Below are 22,760 nucleotides of genomic sequence, written 5' to 3' on the forward strand. Positions count from 1 at the left end.
TTAGAAAGGACTTTCTTCTTGTGGTGATGTCACTGACATTAGATTGTGACTCAGTGACTGACATGGGCCTAAAAACACGGAGTTTACAGCAGGTGCTCAATATACGCTTGGGCAATGTTTAGATACGAGGCCTCTGAAAATCAGATGGAGCAATAAACTTGTTTTGGAAAAGTCATTTACAAATATAAACAGCTTCAGGAGAGTTTGCTTGTAAGCATTCAGAAGAGAGAGATGAGCGGTTGCAGCAGGAAAGTGAGGGGTTTGGCGATACCCATGTAGAAAGAATGGTGAACCCCATCCCCCCAAAATACCCTAGGAAATGGTGGGAGAAAAGATCTGGGCTTAAGGCAGGGCTGGAGAGAGAGCAGGGCACACGCAGGTACTGGAAGTAGCTCAAGGTATTAAGAGAGATTAGGCAATAAGAGGGAGTCAGAAGCAAGTGTGCCCGGCTAAGGAGTGTGATCTTTACATACAGGCTGATGGGAGCTAGTGAAAGGGAGGAAGTAGGGAGGTGGCATGGTTTCATCTGCATTTAGAGGCCCCTCTGCTCACGAGAGATGGTTGGAGTAGTTGCAGCATTCCAGGGGCAATGACTGGGGCTTGGCCTAGGCAGTGAGGATGGAAAGCAGGCACCGAAGAGGCATTTCTAGGAGGGGTGACATATACTAGTAGTCATGGTAATGGATGAGTGAACAGATGAGAGAGAAGGGAGGAGTAGAGGTGTATATCCGGATTTTTGACCTTCCTTCACCTCTCTGCCTACCCAGCTCATCATGCAAGACCCACCTGAGGTCCGGCCTTCACCTCATGAAAGCCCACAAAGATTAATTTATTATTGACCGCCCCTTCCTCCGAAGTTCCTGCACCATTATATCCGAGCTACCTAATTGCATAGAATTCCGAATCCTGTTCTCAGTGTCTTATGTTACAGGGAGCTTCTCCGAGCAGAAGCCATGCCTTTTCCCCTTCATCAAACCTACTAGATTGTCTCTTTATAGTTCTTCAGTCAGACTCTTTCCCATGCATTTCTCTCTTCTCAGAACATCTTCTATCCCTCTCAGTTGTCACTTTTGAAAGGGGGTCCCTCCAACAACCTCAAATAGGTCACTTCCTCCAACGTATATCCTAATAGGATCCTGTACTTATCTTTCTTAGTCCTTATCCCAATTTAATTACTGGTGTAATTATTTAGTGCTATACCTCCAATACTTAGCATAGCCCCTCCCACATACAATAGTTACTCATTAAATGAATATTTGTTGAATGAATTGTTACCCGTGGTCTACACTGTGTACATGGGCAATCAGTGTTCACATTCCTGGCCTTATTTGTGGGTGGGAGCCATTTTGAAAGTTACTTGCCATGGGATGGAGTTGCTGCCTCCCTCAACCCCCAGAATTAAGCATCCATATCATAAAGATCTGCTTTACAGCCAGTTCTCGTCCCCTGTGCTGTAGGAAATCCCCTATTCTTCTAGTCCATGCTCAGTGGAGTTGGAGTTGCCCTACATATCCCAGACATAAGTGTTTCATGAATCCAAGAGCTACTTAAAGAGAGCCTGCTATGTGCAAACCCTGGGGACAGGCCCTAGGTCCAAGGTATGTCCCCACAGGCACTAACTTCTACTCACACATTCCCAAAGGACACCTGATCTATCTGTTCTGGAGCCACATTGGCTGTGGAGCTTGGGTGACTGCCTGGTTGATGTGGTGTCTCAGAGAGCTTGGTTTATGGAGATTCCAGAATTGTATGCCAGTGCACAGTGTGGCACTTGTTAAATTCATGTACAGGAGGAGGATGAGGTTTCAGCTTTCACTGTTGAGAGAGGGGGTCCTGGCACTGTCTCCTGCATGGCTCCTCTCAGCTCCATTTCTGGGCCTTATTGCTCAGACTATAGGCAGAAGTTGCTTTACAAAGATGTAGGGATGGAGGAGCAGGTGTATCCGTTGGTGTAGGGAATACAAGGGTCTGCCAGGCAGTTAACAAAACAAATCACTCTACAGAAAAGCAAGGGACTTCCCTGCCTTTGACTGTGTCACTCCTCAGGGCTTGGAGCCACTTACCTATGGCGGGCATTTGGTGAGAGCTCTGGCTTGGAGCTTTGACATTCTGCCCAGTAGTGTGCAGAGCTGGCCTGCCCACTTCAGTGCTAGGCAGGCCCTGCTAACTGGTTACCAGCTCAGGCAGCAGGCGCTGTGGAAAGAGCTAAGGGCTGGCTGCACCTGTATGTGTTGGGAGTTTTGAGGTTAAAAAATCAAGGTTCAGGTGAATCAAAGAGGCCATTCTCAAAATCGTTACTACACCCTGAATTCCTTCTTTGGGAGCCTCATCCATTTGATTCCTTTGCAGTTCTCAGATTCTCTTTGAATGAAAATGAGAACCTTAACATGGAGAATGTCTAAGTATGTTCCATCATTGGTGTCTTGGGGATAATGAGGAGGTGGAAGAGAGGGTTGTGATGACAGCCTGGGAGATGAGAGATAACATCATGGTGGGAATGGGTCCTCCAGAGGGAGCTGAACTGAATCAGGAAAGGGCTCCATAAGAAGAGGGCTAGTGTCAGAAAGACATTTTTCTGATATCATCCATAATCATGATGGGTGCTAGTTCATTCAATGACTCAGCATGTATTTATTGACCATACCAGGGGCCTTCAAACTTTTTAAACAGGGGGCCAGTTCACTGTCCCTCAGACCGTTGAAGGGCGGACTATAGTTTTAAAAAAAACTATGAACAAATTCCTATGCACACTGCACATATCTTATTTTGAAGTAAAAAAACAAAACAGGAACAAATACAATATTTGTATTTGCATGTGGCCCACGGGCCGTAGTTTGAGGACCCCTGGACCATACCATGGGCCAAGCACTATCTTAGCGCTGGAGAAACAGAGATGGGTAAAACAGATAAGGCCCCTGTTCTCAGGGCCTCCATTTCAGAGGGGCTTCAGACAATAACAAAGTCAAGACTTGCAAAAGGTAATTTTAAGTGTGATCATTGTAATGAAAAGAATGCAAGTATAATAGCAGTTAGGGTAAGGAGAAGATACTTCAGATGAGGTCTTCAGGAAGAGGTTCTTTGAAGTCTGAGCTGTGGGCTGAATGATGAGAAGGAACTAGGCATGGGATAGGGCTGGGGGCGAGAATTCCAGACAGAGGAAACAGACACCCCAAGGTAAGACTGAGCTTGGTGAATTTGCGTAGTAAAACGGAAACTAGTGTGGTTAGACCATAGTGGGCGAGGAAATGCGGTGGGGGTGAGTTGGGAGTGAGTCTCACAGACATGGGAAGAAGTTTAAAATTGATTCTAAATGGGATGGGAAGCTGGAGATGGTCGAAGCAGAAATGCCCATGGCCTGCTTCATGATCAGATTTTCTTCTTGAAACCATCGTTCTGGGAGCTTTATGGAAAAGGGATTGTAGGGGATGAGTGGAAACATGGAGGCTAATGAAAAGGTTCTTACAGAGTTTCAGGCAAGGGGTGGTGTTGGCTGGGAATGGGATGTTAGCAGGTGAGAGGAAGAGAAGTTCCACATTCTGTTAGGTTGATGTAGAAATGACAGAACCTGCTGAGGGATTATGTGTGGATGTGGAGAGACTGTTAAGTTATGGAAAGGCAGGAATCAAGGTGCCTCCAGGGGTTTTCTTGAACAGCAACAATGGTGCCATTTTCTGAGATGGTGACATTAGGTGAGGAACAGGCCGGGGAAGGAAATAAAAGTTACTTTCTGTTTTCAAATGGCAGCCAGAGGTGAGGGTTTCCTGGACATTTGAATGGGAATGATAAATTGTACCTGAGGGGACTCATCTTTAAGAAAAGAGCAGGTAACTCACTTGTATTCAAAAGCTGAACATTCCTGCCCTGCCTTTCTCACAAAGCCAGGGGCTGCATCTAGGGCAACTTGAGTGTGCCCAAGAATTCTGTTTGCCTGGTGCACTGGGAAATCCTAGAGGATGGAAGTGAAATGACCACCATGCAAATACACTGTCAATCAAGTTCATTACACACTTGATGAATGCCCACCATCACTCATCCCCACAGTCATGGAATAACCTAGTAAGTCAAAGGATTCCAGAATTCCAGGATGAAGTCATGAAGGTTTGCTGCATTATGATTACAATCTGTCTCAAAAACCATTTCCAAGCTTTTTAGGCCCAAGATATAACAGTAAGAAATATTATGTCCTTATCCATGCTTTCTCTCTCCTGCTCTCCCCTTCTTTCCCCTCCCTTCCCTTTCCCTTTTCTCCTCTTCTCTCCTTTCCCTTCCTCTCCCTCTCCCTCCCCTCCAAAAGCCTTACCCATGCTCTTTGGGAAATAGAATGAGTTCCTGGGAAAATGTCCAATGGGAGGAGGCATCACTAGAGAAATTCAATCCTAGTTTTTAAAAAAAGGAGAAAATGATGTTGAGAATTAACTTATAAACATTTTTGTAAATATCAAATTTTCACTAATATATGGCGCACTAAATAATACACTATCACTGATATGATACTCATCTTAAATCCAATATAATGAGCTCTGCATAATTAACTTCATATATCATTCTGTATTCATAAGAATCTTTTAGACTCTCCCAACCCTAAATCAGCTAACTGCTAATATATTTGTGTGCTTTGCTGCTGATAATAAGCATGTCTTGTTTCCCATCCAAATGCCCTGTGACAATCTGATTTCATGAGTCAGGAGTTACTTTTCCTCCTGGGACCTTTTCAATTTCGTGGAATTCTTCCGTTACATGCTACACTGTTCCAGGCCAGTGCTTAGCTTGGGCCCGTTTCCTTCATGGACTCTGTCCATCCATCCTCTTTGTTTTCCCTGCTTGTTCCTCGTTCAGTTATTTCTAGAAATAGTATTGGTTTACATTGAAAACAAAATTCTCTTGATTAATCGAAAGTAAAATGTCCATCAGAAGTAAATATGTTAAAACCAGAAATCAAAGTGAAGAGAATTTATATTTGGGGAAGAATCGGTGTACACGGGTCTTTGCACAGATAATTGGCACACGAAGTAAGAGCACATTCATTCATTTAACACACATTTGCTGAGCACCTATCATGTGCCAGGCCCCACACCTAGAACTGGTGAGATCAGAGATCCGATCTCATGCATCTCTTTTGGGAAGGAAGCCATAAGCACGGAGAGAATCTTCCAGCTGTCAAATCCCTAGTCTGTTTACCTCTAGCAGAAATTGACACCTTAAACAATGGTGTTACCCTTTAAAATCTCTAAGATCATGATTTCTCTTTTGAGACACCCTGGTTGCCTCCCAAACACTCTGAAAATTCAGAGCACAGATTTATTTCAGAAATTCATCATGATGCTTTTAACCTTTGGTGCCTTTTGCAGGAATGATTTATGAAGTTTATTTCTTTTTATGGCGGTTTCTCCAACCAGGTTGCAAGAGATATAAGGACTGTGATTTCAGACAATTATTCTCTTGATAGCATGCGCTCAAGTTCACACAGCAAGAGAAGATGATCCTCTTTCTTTCTACAAAAGAATCAGAGGCTCTTTTACCTACATGATATCTCAACCATCGGTGTGCAAGCCGTTCAGTCAACCTATTGCTTTACTTTCACAACCAGAACCAGAGAAAGGACTGATATTGCCACCACATCGATTGACTTTCCCCCAACTGAGTTGAATCTAAGAAGTGACTGTGAGTTTAGCCTTGATAGCTTTAGGTATCCCTCCCTCCCCTCTGTCTCTTTGTTCTCTCCATGCACACCCTTTCTCTTTCTTCCTGCATTAGTAGTATGTACTATGTTGTAAGTCCTTTGCTAGGTCATATAGCAAACTTTTTTTTTTGTCTCAGAACCCCTTAAGGCCCTTAGACATCATTAACAACACCAAAGAGTGTTGTTGTTGTTGTTTTTTTTTTGTTTGTGTGTGTGTGTGTGGATGTGGATTATACCTATTGCTATGTTGCATTAATTAAAGCTAATAAAATATTTTAAATATATATTAATCTGGTTAAAATTGTAATGAATCCATTGCATATCGACAAGAATAACAGACTTTTGTTTAAAATAGCTACATTATAGAAATTAAAAAATAGTGAGGAGAGTACCATTGTTTTTACATCTTCTGCAAATGTCTGCCTTAGTATAAGACAGTGGCATTCTCGTATCTGCTTCTGCATTCAATCTGTTGTGATATCATGTTCTATAGCCTCTGGAAAACCCCAAAGAGAATGAGAACAAAGAAAGCAAGTAGTATCTTAGTACTTTTATGAAAATAAAACTACTAAGTCTCAGGGATCCCCAAGAATCCCTGGGTTTACTTTGAGAACTGTTGTACAAGGGTTAGAGGTACAGGCACGAAAAACATAGAGGAAAGACACAGAAGTGTATTTCCAGCCCAGTGTAGACCTTACTGTGCTAAGGATAGTCAGGGGGGCTATGGGAGGATAAGAAGAGAGACCTGATTCAGTCTGGGGTAAGCGTTTAAGGAGAGAGGAGGCGGAGGTTCAGAGAATGCTTCCCTAAGTCAGTGGTGCCTGAGCTGAGCTGAGCAGGTGGGGGTGCAGACATTGAATGTAAATAGAACCATCTTGTCTGCTAGCCAGATGCTCAGGGCTGATTGTGAGGATGGCTTGCAGCTTTATTATGATTGTGTAATTTTTGGTGGTGGGAAGGCTTTTTTTGCCCATCTTCTCCCTCTGATATTCCACAACTTCCCAGGAAGGAGCCAGGGCTGGAGACATGCAGATAACAGTCCACATAAATAAGAAGTGAAATTGGCCTGCCAGTGCTTTCTTCCTGAAGCATTGAGAAGCAGGTGAACATTTTGCAGTGAATATACTGTAAACCAGATAATTGCCATTCGTCATTCTGAACATCTTGGGATCTAAGGCATGAAATGGAATTTACAATAAAAATGTATCACACATTTGCTACCCTCTAGAACAAAGCTGATAGCACATACCACAAAGGCTTTATTTATTAGTTTACCAGGAGAGAAACAAAAAGATGGTGTTTCTGTCTGAGGTTAAAAGGAATTTACACCATCGCATCAAATCTTCTCACCCATTTTGAATACAGCATTTTAAAAGATTCCTGGATGGGTGTGATGGTTAGTTTTATTTGACAATTTGGCTAGGTTATAGTACCTAGTTACTCACTAATCTGGTGTTGCCGTGAAGGTATTCTGGAGATGTGGTTAACATCTACACTCAATTGATTTCACATAAAAGAGATTACCCTCAATAAGGTGCGTAGGCCTCCTCCAATCAATTGAAAGGTTTTAAGAGCAAGAACTGGGTTTTCTTAGAAAAGAAGAAATTCTGCCTCAGCTGCAGCATCAACTTCTGCCTGAATTTTCAATCTGCAGGCTGCCCCACAGATTCAGATTTCCCAGCACCCCCCCACCCCCATGATTGTGTGAACCAATTCCTTTATTTTTTTATGTGCCTGGAAAACCCCAGAGAGGATGAGTCTAGAGAGTTCAAACTAGGGTGAACTAAGGACTGTACATCTGCTTTGCCCCTGATTGATATCAGAGCAATATCACCAAACAGGTGTCTCCTTGCCCATTGCTAGGGGTGAGCCAATTCCTTTATATATATCACACACATATATACATATGTGTATATATATATACTAGTAGCCCTGCACACGAATCCATGCGCCAGTAGCTTGATGCCACTCTCCAGTAGCTCTCTGCCCGCTGCCCCGCCCTCCTATAGTTCCCCCTATCCCCCTCATAGCTTGCTGCCCTGCCCCCTCCTGTAGCTCTCTGGGGCTGTGGCTGCCTGCTTGTAGCTTGCTGCCCCACCCTCCTGCTGATCCTTGATCTGGTCATTACACGGTTGGTCCTTATGTAACGACCATTTGCATATTACATCTTTTTTTTCTTTTTTTAAAATTTTTAAAATATATTTTATTGATTTTTACAGAGAGGAAGGGAGAGAGATAGAGAATTGGAAACATCGATGAGAGAGAAATATTGATCAGCTGCCTCCTGCACACCTCCTACTGGGGATGTGCCTGCAACCAAGGTATATGCCCTTGACCGGAATCGAACCTGGGACCCTTCAGTCCACAGGCCTATGCTCTATCCACTGAGCCAAACCTGTTAGGGCTGCATATTACATCTTTATTATATAGAATACGGGAATGAATGTTGATCTGTCTCTGTCTCTCTCTGTCTCTGTCTCCGTGTCCGTCTCATCTCTATCTCTATCTACCTCCTATTGATTCTGTTTCTCTGGAAAAAAAACCCTGTTCTTCAGTTGGTCTTAGTCATGGCTGTTTTGTCTCCTTGTGTCCCCTCAGAGCACTTGCTCCAAGGCTTGACCCATAGGAAATGGAAACAAGTAGAGTGGGGCCTTGACTTACAAGTTTAAAAACTCCTTCGGAGACCGAGCTCGTTAAGGAGCTCGTTAACTCAAATTACTCTATCAACTCAATGCAAAAAATCCTCCGAGAGACAGCTGGTATCTCAAAAAACTCGTTAGTCGGGACACTCGTAAGTCAAGGCCCCACTGTATGTGCTGTTGCACTGACCTCTGCTGCGGGGCAAAAATTACCAAGTGGGATGGGTTCTCAGTTTTTTCATTTGGACCATGACATTCTATGATTTCCTTAAGTTCCCTGGGCCCCCATAACCTTGTCCATGAAAATGAGCCTATGCTTGCCTCTCACAGGGGTAGTAGTGAGGGTTTAATGAAATCACAACTCTAAAGCCTGGCACAGAGTAGGCCCTCAGGAGTGGCTGTACCTGATTCATTATGTAGTGGTTGAACAATGCAATTACGGAAAGAGTTTTAGGCAATTACATTTAGTAGCATAAATTCTAAAGTAAGTTAGTGCTGGTTTTAGGGGTTAAGATGTTTAAAATGCAGTGAAGTATGAGATACTGAAGTAATAACAATCTTGAGGAATTACAGATATAACAATTTAGTGCACACTTCACTCCAATAACGTTGTTCAATAGGTAAGACATTTTGTGTGGAAAAATGGGCTGGTTCTTGCAACTAAATGGGAACATTAAACCATCACAGTCCCCTCTTCCCCCTTTCATATTCTAAATGATCTTTTACTGAATGGCTCCTAACCTTCATAGATGTAATATAATCTTCCCAGACCCTGGATATGAAGCCTAGATCGTTCGCCTACCAACACCTGTATTGGGTGACTTGGGCATTGCCTATCTGGGGCACTCTGAGTCCCATGTGGCTTCTCACCCCAACCTGTGAGTGTGGAGGTTCAGAATCAAAATGCCTTTGCTGGGGACATATGAGGTGCTGGTCCCCACAGAGTCAGCTCTGACTCAGGGTCTCATTTTGTCTTCTCCCCAACAACCCTGGGGGATGGTTTTACCTCCATTTTATAGAGGAGAGAGAGCAGAGATCCAGGAAGAATTGAAAGACTCAGCTAGGACACCCTGTTTACACAATTGCTTACCTAGTGGCAAGCACTATAACATTGAGCACAGTATACCCCACACCCAACTTCAGGGTCTGTCTTAGAGCAAGCTTTGGGCGATTGGCTTTATCCAGATCTACCCTTGAGTAGAGACAACTGAAAATCTCACTCTTGTAAGATTGCACAACCCCCAGTGCTCAATTCTTCCTGGCTCTCCTCCTGGCCCCAATGCCAGCACCCAATGATAATGGCTCATGGTTCATCCCTAGGCTTCCAACAAGTGAGTGCTTATGAATAGAAAGGGACAGGAGGAAAGAAAGAAAAATTAGGATTGATGGATAAATGGATAGAGGAAAAGGAGGGAGGAAGGGAAGGAAAGCAATGTTCCATCCTCACTGAAAGCACCTAACAAGCAGTTGAGGATTAATGACTCGGTCATCTTTTCCTCAAGAGCTTTTCCACCCAATTAAAACAGTACAATGTAACCCTCATTTTTTGTGAATCTTTGCATATGTGAGTCACACACATGGAATTTGTATTTAAAACTCTCTAATTGGTACCTTTAGCAAGAGATATACATTGCCTCTAATTAAGTGATGGCAAATGTCACCCTATGATTTGGGAGGCGTGCCCTTTTTCTACTTGGGTAATGTAAGAATACCTGCTCCTTGGAATCAGAGTGCTGCTAATTGCTTCAGGCATTACAGGTGCCAGCAAGGCAAAGGTGTGCTCAGCTCATGTATCAATGTGCTGGTCACTGTATTGGGACCTGTGGACATCATCACACCTAGGATGCTGCCTTCCCCTCTAGAGGGCTCACAGTTCCGTGGGAGAGAGGGACAGGGAAACAGCTAATAGTGAGAGCAGGCAGTACAGGGTGACGTTGGGGCGCAGAGGAGCACAAGTGGAGGAGGTGGGGCTGGAGATGACTCTGGAAGGAATTAGAGGAGAGGCATTAGATGTCACCATGAAGGCAAAGGCACAGGAAATCGAGGGAGTTGAAGTCTTTTGGTGGCTTCACCTGATCTTGTGGTCGAGGGCAGGGAGTTGCTGCTGGATCCCAGGCAGGGGAGTGTAGGATCAGCTTTGCTTTTAGCAGGCTTACCACTCACCTATACAGGCCACTCCCACACTCACTCTGAAGCAGGAAATAGAATGACTTTTAAAAAGTGCTATTAAAATTATTGTAGTTAGGACTCACCTTATAGCAAGCGTAGACACCCACTCAAACTAGTTCACATTTTTGTAACCGGTGGTTGTGAGGAGAACTAGTGAGAGGCTGCCCTTGGCAACTGCCGACACCCATGGCAGGCTGACACGCCCATGAAGGGTGAGCGGGGCCTAGTTGGAAAGCAGGAGTGGGAGCCTCCAGCACTGCTGCAGCTGCTCAGGTGCTTCTCTTCTCTCTGCGTGCTGGCTCTCAGCTTCTCTGTCTCCTGGTAGTTTAGCTTCCTCTGATTTTCATGGCTTCTCAGCTTCCCCTAAACCTTCACTGATAATTGCACGAATGCCAGTCACAACTCCTTCTGAACTTTTTTTCTCACGTGCCCGTCACCAAGCAAATTATAATTTCTGGGTCTCTTACATGAAAATTTAAATCTCTAAGCAGCTGGCCTAGCCTACTCTACGCATCATTTTCTTCATGAGTTAGATGTCACACTGGTCTACACAGCTCTACCAGGGGATCGGGTTAGATGGGGGAGTTGGGCATGACAGGGTAAGGACCAGCCTAATGTCTAGAATGACCTCTTTACTAGGGTGTAGTTAACCTCACTAGAGCATTTTGCAGTCAGTACGGCATGTTTTTTACTCACAGTTTACTTTACCCAGGGAGAAATATTGAAGTTCTGAGGATCAAGGAGCTAACAATGGCCAGAGGGTCAACTCCAGGATGAAAGTAGAAAGATTCAAAGGGTAAACCATCAGCCACTTGGCCTTGATGCTTGCATTGAGTATTAATGTGCTTTTTCAGAGGTGGGAGCCAAAGAAGAGAGCCAAGGTGTGCTCCCAGGAATGAGTCTGTGCTTTAGTTAAAGGCACGTTGGGTGGGAGATCTAATTTCTCCATAAGTGGAGCAGAAATATCACATTGTGTTTCTTCTGTGTGAGCACAGGCATTTTCTAGATACTGACGCATCACAGAGAAAAAGACAAGACAGAGTCAAAAAGCAGTGTTCAGGGGGCATGATATGACAGAGAGCAGGCTCAAGAAGAGTTGTAGCAAAGAGGGATATTATCTTGTGAAGAATTGAAGAAGTCAGTTCTGAAGTTATATCTAAATGGAGCAAAGCATGAACTGATTGGCTTCCATCTCTTGGAACAAAAAGGGAAAACATTTGTCAGGCAAGGGAACTGATTAAATAAGAAATAACAGCTAAGCCACAGGGTCAACACCTATTGCTTCTCTCTGGAAAGGAGATAGTTCTTGAGTGTTCCGTGAAGCCAGGGTTTGGAAGTGTCGCTGGATGATCCTGTGCATGCCAGTGAACCCTGGGTGATGCAGATGCTACCTATCAGTCCAGCCTCTTGGCTGGCTTTGCCCTTCAAACTTTGTTCTCCAGCCACATGGATCTGTTCGCATTTCCCCCCATGGTGAACCAGGTGCTTTTACTATTGGGCCTGTGCCTATGCATGTTCCTCTGTCTGGGATCCTCCACATCCTTTATCCTGGGTTAATTCCTATTGCTCATGACTTAGAATCTACTTTTTCCAGGAAGTAATTCTGGATAACCATCTGGGTTGGTGCTTTTCCTCTTCTTACTGACCTCATACCATGCATAGGTTTTCATTATATGATTTCCTTATCATGGATCCCTCTCTAGTCTGAGAGTCTCTTGAGAATGAGGACTTTATTCTTGCCCCATATTAATTGAGGTTTAATTCACACATAATAAAATTTTGAAATGTCAGATTGATAAGTTTGACAAAGGCAGACAGGTGTACCCATCACCACAATCCAGAGGCAGGACAACAACAATAAAAATATGCGATACAGTTCCAGCATCTTAGAAAGTTCCCTTGTGCTCATTTACAAGCATGCCCCACCCTCAGACCCTAGCAACTACTGATCCGTTATCTGTCCTTATCCTTTGGCATTTTTTAGAATGTCATATGAATGTCATCAAACAGCATGTAGTCTTTTGTATCTGACTTCTTTCACTTCATTTCGCCAGCAAAATGCTTTGGGTATTCATCCTCTTTGTTGTATGAATCAATAGTTGATTTATTTTGATTGCTGAATGTGTGTCCATTATAGGAACATATTGACATTTGTTTATCCTTTCACTAGTTGATGGCCATTTTAGTTTCCAGCTTGGCACTATTTTGAATAAAGATTCTACAAACATTTACATACAAGTCTTGTTGTGTAATTTATGTTTTCAGTTCTCTTGGATAGATTCTAGGAATGGAATTGCTGAGTCATTTTACAAGAAATTGCTGAACTATTTTCCAAAGTGCTCAAACATTTTCCAAAATGTCTTCTTTTACATTCTTACCAGCAAACGGACCAGTTGCTTAACATTGTCATCAGAACTTGGGGTTGCCAGTCTTATTTTAACCATTCAGCGGAGGGGTGCTGTTATCCCTTGTGGGTTTGCATATCCTTGAAGACGATTAATGTTGAGCATTATTCTTGTTCTTATTTGCTGTTCATATATTTACTTTGGTGATAGGTCTGCTCATTTTTTTGCCATTTTTAACAGATTATTTGTCTTATTATTGAGCTGCAAGAGTTCTTTATATGTACGGGTAAAAATCCTTTATGAGTTATGTTTTGCAAATATTTTCTTCCAGTCTGTGGTTTTAACAATATTTTCTAAGTGTGTTTTTCAAAAATTAGATATTTATAATTTTTAGGTATCAATTTTGTCTTTTATTGTTCATGCTTATTTTGCCCCTTCAAATCTTTGCCTAACCCAAGGTATTAAGATTTTTTTCCTATGCTTTCTTTTATCATTTTAACTCCTGTGTTTAGGACCAAAATCCATGTAGAGCTGATTTCTGTATATGATTGTGCAGTAGGATTGAAAAAAAAGTAATTTTGGATATCAGTCTCATTTTTCCAGCAGCATTTAATGGCAAGGCCATCCTTTTCCTCCATTGAATTATCTTGGAAACTTTGTCAGAAATCAATTGGCCATTATGTATGTGTGTCTCTTTCTTCACTCTGTATTCCTTCTTTTTATTATATGTCCATCTTCATGTCAATAGCAAACTCTTCATTAGGGTAGCATTATAATAACTCTTAAAATCAGATAGTGTAAGACCTCCAACTTTGCTCTTTATTTTAAAAATTGTTTTGGGGAGAGCAAGTCTTTTTAATTTTCATTAAAAATAAAATTAGTTTATTCATTAACAAAATTCTACTTTTATTTTGATTTGCATTGACCCTATAGCTCGGGGTCCTCAAACTTTTTAAACAGGGGGCCAGTTCACTGTCCCTCAGACCGTTGGAGGGCCGGACTATAGTTTAAAAAAAACCTATGAACAAATTCCTATGCACACAGCGGCGGCAAAAACACCCGGCAGGCCGGATAAATGTTTTCGATGGGCCACATGTGGCCCGTGGGCCGTAGTTTGAGGGCCCCTGCTATAGCTCAATTATGGGAACATTTACATCTTACCTATTTGAATCTTCCAAATCATGAACACTTCATTAAGACTGTTCCAGATCGTCTTTAAATTCTCTCTGCAATGTCTTAGAGTTTTCATTGTACAGATCTTGTATGTATTTTGTGAAAGTTATTCTGAAGTATTTCATGTTTTTTTATGCTATCACATTAGTATTAATGTAAATTTTCAATTGTTCGCTGCTAGTGAATTGAAAAACAACTGATTAACTTTTTATACTGTGATCTTCTTAAACTTACTCTCTAGTTCTAGTAGCATTTAGGAGATTCCATAGAATTTGCTTCATTGATGATCATGTTCTCTGCAACTAAAAACAATTTTAATTCCCAGCCTGATTTTTCTTACCTTATTGCACGAGTTAGAACTTTTAGACCAATGTGAGTAGTATAGCACAAGATAAGAGTGGGCATGCTTGTATTCTTCTTGCTTCTGGGAAGAAAGCATTCACTCTTTAACCATTAAGCATGATGTTTGCTACAGATTTTTATAAACGTTCTTTATCCGATTGAGGAAGTTCCCTTCTATTCCTTATTTGCCAATAGTTTTTTTTTCTTTTTTTTAAAAATATATTTTATTGATTTTTTACAGAGAGGAAGGGAGAGAGATAGAGAGTTAGAAACATCGATGAGAGAGAAACATCGATCAGCCGCCTCCTGCACATCTCCCACTGGGTATGTGCCCGCAACCCAGGTACATGCCCTTGACTGGAATCGAACCTGGGACCTTTCAGTCCGCAGGCCGACACTCTATCCACTGAGCCAAACCGGTTTCAGCAAGTTTTAATTATGAATGGATATTAAATTTTATCACATGTTTTTTCAGGGACTTTCCCCCATGTTACTCCCAAAATTTAAACTGTCTTTGCATATTTGAGGCACCTCCATAAATACTTGTTGAATGAATGAAACTGGGCTAAATACCTCTGAGAGTGCAAGGCCACACTTGAGCTACTCAGAAGCATGAGATGAGCTAGGGGGCATGAGAGAATTTGAATGCCTGTTGGTCTGGGGGTACTAGATTTGCGTAAATGATTATATGTAATTTTTATAACATTCCTATGAAGTAATTATCTCCATTTTTAAAATGAGGAATGAGTAATAGCTGGAATGATTAGAAAGCTATATGGTTGGGATGTGGGGAAGAAATTCTGTGTTTCATAACTCAGTAGCAATAAAGAGACATCATGAGGTTCAGAAAACAAAATAATATGCAAAAGAGGCTGGTTTCCTATATAATGCAAGTGGAGTGTGATTTGTTCATTTGATGGAGTGAAAGAATCAAGAATCCAGTTGGTCTGGTTACAAGGAATGTTGTCCTTGGAGCAGTAAGAAGTAAAAGTAATGCTTGCAAAATAATTGGCTCAGCCATCTATGATATCTTCATAGTCAAAATAATGTAAATTTAAGCTATTGGTTTTGCAATCCTGAGGATTGGATTTATAGGTTCCATCCCAGGTCAGGGCATGTACAGGAGGTAGCCAATTGATGTTTCTCTCTCCCCACCTCTCCCTTCCTCTCTCTTTAATCAATAAGAACATATCCTCGGTGAAGATAAAAAACATGTATGTCCTTATGTGAGGATTTAAAAATATATATAAATAAAGTGGGAAAGAAATGAGAACATTTTAGGGATGTTAACATTCATATTTTCCAAAATGGGAACATTTAAACCCTTCTGAGCCTCAGTTCCTATCTGCAAAATGAGATACTAATAAAGTTGTTGTGAGGATTAATGAATGTTTGTAAAATGCCTAATATATGATAGGTATTCAAATAGCTGTAGTAGTGATAGGAGCAAAGAGAGACAGGCCTGTAGATAGAAGGAAAGAAGCCCGTTCCCACTAAGAGGGAACAGAACCTCAACTTTAAGGTCTGTAATCACCTCCCCTGCAGACACTGTCACCGCCCAGAGAGCAGGTTGGTGGACATTAGAGTGTGTGCCCAGCCCATCTGAATGACATGACAACCCTGTGAGTGGTGTTATATTCCCCATTGTGCAGGTGAGGGAGTAAAAAGTCTTTGTGGCCAACTGGTTTGCAAAGGACCAGCCCTGAAGTGGCTAAGCCATGGCTGAAACCCAGCAACTGTGACTGGATTCTGTGGTCTGCCACTGAGCCAAGTGGCGCAATGAATCTGAAACGCTGGGTGAGCTCCTGGCACATCCTCTGGCCACATTTCTAATGAATAGGCCCATAGCTTTAATGAAAGGGGAAAAAGCTTATTTCCTTCAACAGCTGCAAATTATTTACATTGCATTTGTGGTGATGGCTAATAAAAGAGCAGAGGAGTATGGGGACAGCCCAGGTGGCTGTCATTATTTTGGGTCCATAATGAAGCACTGGATTAAATACCAACAAGTGAGCATGGATGAGTATGCGGCCCCTTTCAGACCTGCCGTAGACAGAGCTGCTGTTTGCCCTGGGGATGATTCAATCAGCAGAAATGGACATCAGGGGACAAGACATGAGAATAGCCAGGCATAGGTCCCTGCCCCACTAAACTACCTCTGGGTTAGTTCATAATTGCTGTGTAATCGGTGGGAAGAAGCAAAAAGGTGGCTCGGGTTAAGGGCACAGGAGCCATTGCAGTGAGGCTGTTCTCAAATCTAGAAGCTCTTGCTTAGCCATGTTTATTGAAAAAAATATGTAATAAAACATGTATATATATTATAATGGGTATTATATATTAGAATGTGTATAACATATAATATGAGTGTGTGTGTGTGTGTGTGTGCGTGGGTGCTTTTTGGATATGAAGAATGGAAGAGTTTTTGATTTTCTCAACTATTAGTTATTAATGCTGTGGTCATCTTGGAAAGTCACACCTGTGGAAGTAGTGTCTTCACTGCTTTATAATAATCACATCTACCTCTCGGGTTGTCGTGTGGAGCATTATGTGTGTGATGACACTTTTAAACTGTGAAGCAGGGGGTGAGGCTTGGCATCAGGATCCTATCCTTTGATTATTCTAGAGCTCCCTCTAACCTGTCATTTTGTTTCCAAAGCACCTAAGAATAGCAAGGCATAGGTCCCTGCACCTGAGGTTACGTGGGGAACAAAAGGTCAAACCGAGGCACTCACAGCTGAGTAAACCGATGAATATTTTAGAAAGTTCACTCAGCATCCCAGTGTGGAGGGTGAATTAGGGCGCGAGTGGGGAGGGGCAAGACTTCTTACTGGAAGACCAGTCATGGCTGCTATCTGGATAGGAGACAGTGGGGCCAGCACCAAATGAAGGCGATGGAATTGGCAGAAATGGAATATTCATCAGTTAAGATTCTCACACAGGAATAGTACACCAATAAGGACACTTCCCACTGTAATTCTGGACCCTTTATTAGCCACTGTTGACTATAAGTATCTTGTATTCATTTTCTAGGGCTGCCTTAACAAAGTACCACAGACGAGGTGGCTGAGAAAACCGGAAATGTATTGCCTCACAGTTCTAGAGGCCAGAAGTCTGAAATCAGGTTGTCAGCAGGGCCATACTTGCTTAGAATGCTCTCTCCTGGCTGCTGGTGGTTTCTTGGCTTGTGACAGCACAACTCCAGTCTTCCCGTGGCGTTCTCCTTATGCTCATGTCTTGTCCCTGTGTTGAAATTTTCCCTTTTTATAAGGACACCAGTCATTTTAGATTAGGTCTTGCCCTAATGGCCTCATTGTAACTTGATTACCTCCATAAAGACCCTATTTCCAAATAAGTCCTATTTCAAGGTATTGGAGGTTAGGACCCCAACCTATGTTTTGGGGGACACAATTCAACCAGTCAGTGATCAGGAAATATTCAAATGTTTGTTATATCTTTACAGATATGTTGGTACTTACACGTACATGTATGTATATGGGATGCAGTACCAGTTTCTAATTGTGGATCACATTAGGCTTAAGTCAGAAATAAGGTTAGAAATCCTAGCACACAGCCATAATCTGTTAGTCTGTTGATTGATCATGGACTTAAACTCTGAAACATCTATTAATAGATGGCAGTTTTTGAGAATGAAAGCTTTTAATCCATTTTTGACAATATCTATACGGGGCATCCAGAAATAGAAATAATGGGCTTGTGGTAAGGTAAATGGTCCATGACCTTTTACAGCCACACCCGTGTTTCCATCTCGGTGCTGGCCTTACTATCTGTATGCCTGGAGTGAGCTGTCGCCCCTCTCTCTTTAATTCTCTGGAGCCTCCTTGGCTATAAAATGAGACTTCACATGCTCTATGGTGGTTAAATGAGAGCCTACGATTGGATAAATATACAATATTAATATTATTATTATGGATTTGTTATTCAAATGATGATCTTAAATGTCAATCTTTTTTTTCCCCCCCATAGTCAACAAGCACAAGCCATGGATCGAGACATCGTATCATGGAGTCATTACTGAGAACAATGATACAGTCATTTTGGACCCACCGCTGGTAGCCCTGGACAAAGACGCCCCAGTTCCTTTCGCAGGTAAGGTAATGGCTTAGCCTGGCTGGGCTTGGCTGGCTGTGGAGACGAGCTGGGGAACCTCACAAGGCCCGGGCTCCAGCGTTGTAACTGTTGTCACTACGCTGTGCGTCTTACCGGTCAGCCTGCGATTCCGAAGCTGCCTGCCTCTTCTGATTTCTGGTGCGGATTCTGTATCTCCGTACGGTTTTTGTCCTTGGTGTCACTCCCCACGCAAGATGCTTATTGCTTCTGCTTCTGAGAGGTGGTATATTGCTGAAGTGGCCCATGGACGTTGGAAAAGTTGGACTAGTACGTTCCGTAGGGGAGTTGTCTCTAGAAAGATGACCTACAGACACAAGAAAGTGTGTGACCACTGTCCCCACTACCCACATATCCTGGACAGGTGAAAACTTGTAGCTTGGTAGATTGGTAAGAGGAAAGGGAAAGAAAAAAGGCCAGGAAATACTTGCTCAAGGCAGGACAGAGCCGAGCCCTTGAGCTTCAAAGTGGGTGTTGCGTGTGGAGGAGGAACCCAAAGGCAGTGCCATTTGGCGGTGTGCAGCTTGTGGACAGAGAGCCTTCTCGTTGTTTTCAAGGCTACGGCTACTTCCTCTCTAACCTGCAAAGTCCGGGTCCCAGGTGGGGTGTGTGAAGTGGACGGCTGTGTCTCATGTTTCCATGGATTTTTGGCAAAGAGAAGGGGATGGGTGATGGCAGGGGGTGGAGAGACCGAACAAAGACTTCCTGAAGATGCCTGCATCATGAGTAATATTGTTAACATTTTATAACTGTCAGGAGACAGACAGGAAATTTAATGAAGGTTTTCAAGATTTCTAGAAGATTGCTTTATGATAGATGGGTGCCGGGCTGAGGTTTTCACCATGATGAAGTCTATTTTTTCTGACAGTTTGTCTGCTACATTATGAGCTCCTTGGGCAGAAAAAAAAAATTGGTTCTTTTGCACTTTGAAGAGATAAGCTTTGTGAAGGGCCTTTTTTCCATTACAGAATATTATAAAGTGAGGAACGAGGGGGTGGGTTAAATGGGGCAAATTCAGCCTGATGTGAAGATAAACCCATAGGCATTCTTGCAGAGCGTGGGGAGATGCTCTGGGCTCTCGGAAGAGGCTTTAATCTTGATTTTATGTTGAATGATAACCACTGCGGCCACCTGACTGTGACTTCCATGGTGAGTTGAGTTGGGACATTCCCATACATCCTCCCGCCGTCCTCAGAGTCTCAGCTCAAGCAGATACCACTGGGAAGTATAAATCCCACGCTGTCTTTTCCACAAATGATGAGGCGTCTCCCCCACCCCTTTGCCGGCCTGGGAATATTCCAACTCATCTCTTTCTTGGACATAACTAAACGGTATTGGGGTTAATCAGCAATTCTTAACAATCTCCGGAAATGAGATTTTAAAACAAACACTAGCAAAAACGTTTGGGTTATGAACATGTTGGGGTTGGTTACACTGTGTGCTTTGTAATCAGACATAACCTTTAGCGATTGGGAGATTGAGCATAAAAAAAGGAGGATTCTAGTTTATGTTGATGAATCAGGTCAGAATGCAGAGCCCAGTTGCGACTTCCCTCTCCAGACACGCCATGTGCTCCTGGCTTCCCTCCGCCTCTGCTACCCCAGAGCCCATGTGCAGAGATCCTTCCACCCAGCAGGCCCTCTCAGTCACCTTTCCGTCCCATTGTGTGATCCCTGTTTAAAACATAGCAGAGAAAACCAATGACATTTGAAATGGTGAGCAAATGGATGCTGTTAAGCCACGTTAGTGTAGTGAGGCTAGCTCTTTAAGGGATGAGGGAGGTGTCTGATTGTTATGTCTGCCCTCAGTATAGGGTATAGCCCTGTTTCATCATTTAGTGACCTAGAAAATGAAAGTGGTTAAAAAACTGTTCTGCAGTCCAATGATAAGCTTTCTAATGTACAGACCAAAATGGGAGTCGGGGGGTGGGGGGGTGAAAGGACCATTTCAAGCAAATCTGATCCTTGAGAGTTTAGATTTACAAAAGATCACTTACCTTCTTTGGAGGTAGGCCTCAGGGACAATCATCAATTTTACCTGAAGCGTCACCAAAGGACTTCCTTAAATCATAAACCTACCAAATGCAATTAAACTTGAATTTGTATTCTAACCATCGTATGTGCCCATGGGTTTCCAGGCACATCTTGAAATGAAGGTTTACTTCTAAACCAAGCCCTGACTCGTTATTTTCATCTGAAGGCAATTTCTATACTACCCCTGATATTTGCTGCTGTATTAAAGAAATTCTTGCTTAATGCATCAAAATATAATCTTCCAAGCTCTTAAGAGCAAAAAAGAAAGATGCTTTTTAAAATGGTCAAAGCTATTTTTCTCCATGTTATTTATGATTAGCTCTAAGGCAGAACACAGGCACCAGCCATCCATCTATGCTGCAAGCGTTTATTTTAAAACATTTATCTTAAAAAGAAAATACAGATTTATTTCAGATCCCTATCATTCTCATAAAATTGAAAAATTCATATCTGCCAGCTCCATCACTCCTTGAAGTCAACTGCAGCCTCTAGTCCCCCCTTATCAACTGCTCTTGTATTCTGTCCCGTTCCACCCCTTTCCCACTGGTCTGGATTTCCAATTTAGCCTGCGAGGTAAGCTAGAAGCTTTGGGGGCGATGGTTCCATTTGTATTATTTTTGTTTGTTTGTTTTTCTTGTGATTTCCACTTCTGCTTTAAAAAAATTTTAAAGAAAATTTTCTATGTAAAGTGTCATTTGCTTAAATAAAAAGCATGATTCCGTTTTCCATATAAATGCAGGGCTTTAAAATAATTTTTCTTGTATAGCTCCTGATTTTGACAATAATAAGTGTTTATTGTAGGAAATGTGAAAAATATAGCAAAGCACCAAGAAAAGTATGAAAAATGTTTTCTTATCCCCAGAGCCTCTGCTAACAGTTTAGTGTATTCCCTTCCACTGATTTTTCTACTTTGTTTTCTATCTTATAGTCAATATTAAAACTTATTTTTCCCACTAAAAAAGCACACGAAAATACACCATTTTATTAAATACTGTTATGCATCTGATTAAGTGGATAAATGCTTCCCTATTCAATTAATATTCTATAGTTTATTATTCTTTTATCCAACTTTATTGAATCAACATATAACATGGTGTAAGTTTAAAGTATACAATGTATTGATTTGATAAGTATAGGTATTGTAAAATGAATAAACCATAGCCTTACCTAACGCGTCCAGCACCTCACATAATTACCACTATGTGTATGTGTTTGTGTGTTGAGAACATTTAAGATCTTCTCTCTTAACAATTTTCAAGTATCAAACTCAGTGTTGTTAACTATAGTAATCATGCTATGCATTAGATTCCCCAAACTTAGTCATCTTATAACTGAAAGTTTTTCCCCTTTGATCAACATCTCCCTATGTCCCCTCCCCTCCTGGTCACCACTATTTTTCTCTTTGTGTCTGTGAGTTTGGCTTTTCAAAGCTGATTCCACTTATAAGTGAATGTACGTATACGTGACAACATGTATGTGATATAAATGATTCCACATAGTAGTGATAACACATATAAGTGATGCCATATGAAAGAACCTACATATAAGTGTCCCATGCATATTTGTCTTTCTCTGTGGCTTATTTCACTGAGCATAATATCCTCAATGTGGTCCATCTGTATTGTAGCAAATGAGAGGATTTTCTTCTTTCTCGTGCCTGAATAGAATTCCATTGCATTCACATAGATGCTGTTATCCTTTCATCTATTGGCAGGCACTTAGGCTGTTTTCATATCTTGGCTATCGGGAATAATGCTGCAGTGAACATGGGAGCATTGATATCTGTTTGCTATCCTGATTTTATATACCCAGAAGTGGGATTTCTGGATCCTATGGTAGTTCTATCTTTAATTTTTTTAGGAACCTCCATACTATTTTCTTTAGTGGCTGTACAGCTTACATTCCCATTAATGGTACACAGCAAGTGATTTAGTGACAATATAATGGAATCACCAATTACAGGAGCCTCACTGTCTTCATCGGTAAAATAATATAAGCTTTCCAGGGTTGCTGTTTTGATTAAATTTAAAGACCGTCTTTGATGCATGTTGTAGTGATTCAAGATGTAGAAGTTTGATAAAGTTTAGTTTTCTTTTCCAGATCCTTCTCTCTGCCTGCCTCATAGATAAGACATCTAACTCACAGAGAGACCCCGCCACTTGCTCAGTATCCCAGAGCAGGCTAGCTATGGGGCTGCGCCTCTCCATCTGCTCTGAGTCCCTCTTCCTATTATATTACCTTTTGTACCTGCCCC

At 42.0% G+C, this 22,760-nt stretch overlaps 1 protein-coding gene across 1 annotated transcript in view; it reads left to right on the forward strand.

The window, feature by feature from the left end:
* CLSTN2 (calsyntenin 2) overlaps window positions 1–22,760 on the forward strand; it is a 554,129-nt gene that overhangs the window by 195,556 nt on the left and 335,813 nt on the right. The window contains exon 2 of the mRNA XM_070433507.1: window positions 18,333–18,455. Within this exon, the coding sequence (XP_070289608.1) occupies window positions 18,333–18,455 (123 nt within the window). The remainder of the gene's footprint in view (window positions 1–18,332; window positions 18,456–22,760) is intronic.

This window comes from Myotis yumanensis, unplaced genomic scaffold (genome assembly GCF_028538775.1).
Source record: "Myotis yumanensis isolate MYYU_CA2020_CCGP unplaced genomic scaffold, mMyoYum1.0.hap1 SCAF_14, whole genome shotgun sequence".
NCBI classification, from domain to species: Eukaryota; Metazoa; Chordata; class Mammalia; order Chiroptera; family Vespertilionidae; genus Myotis; species Myotis yumanensis.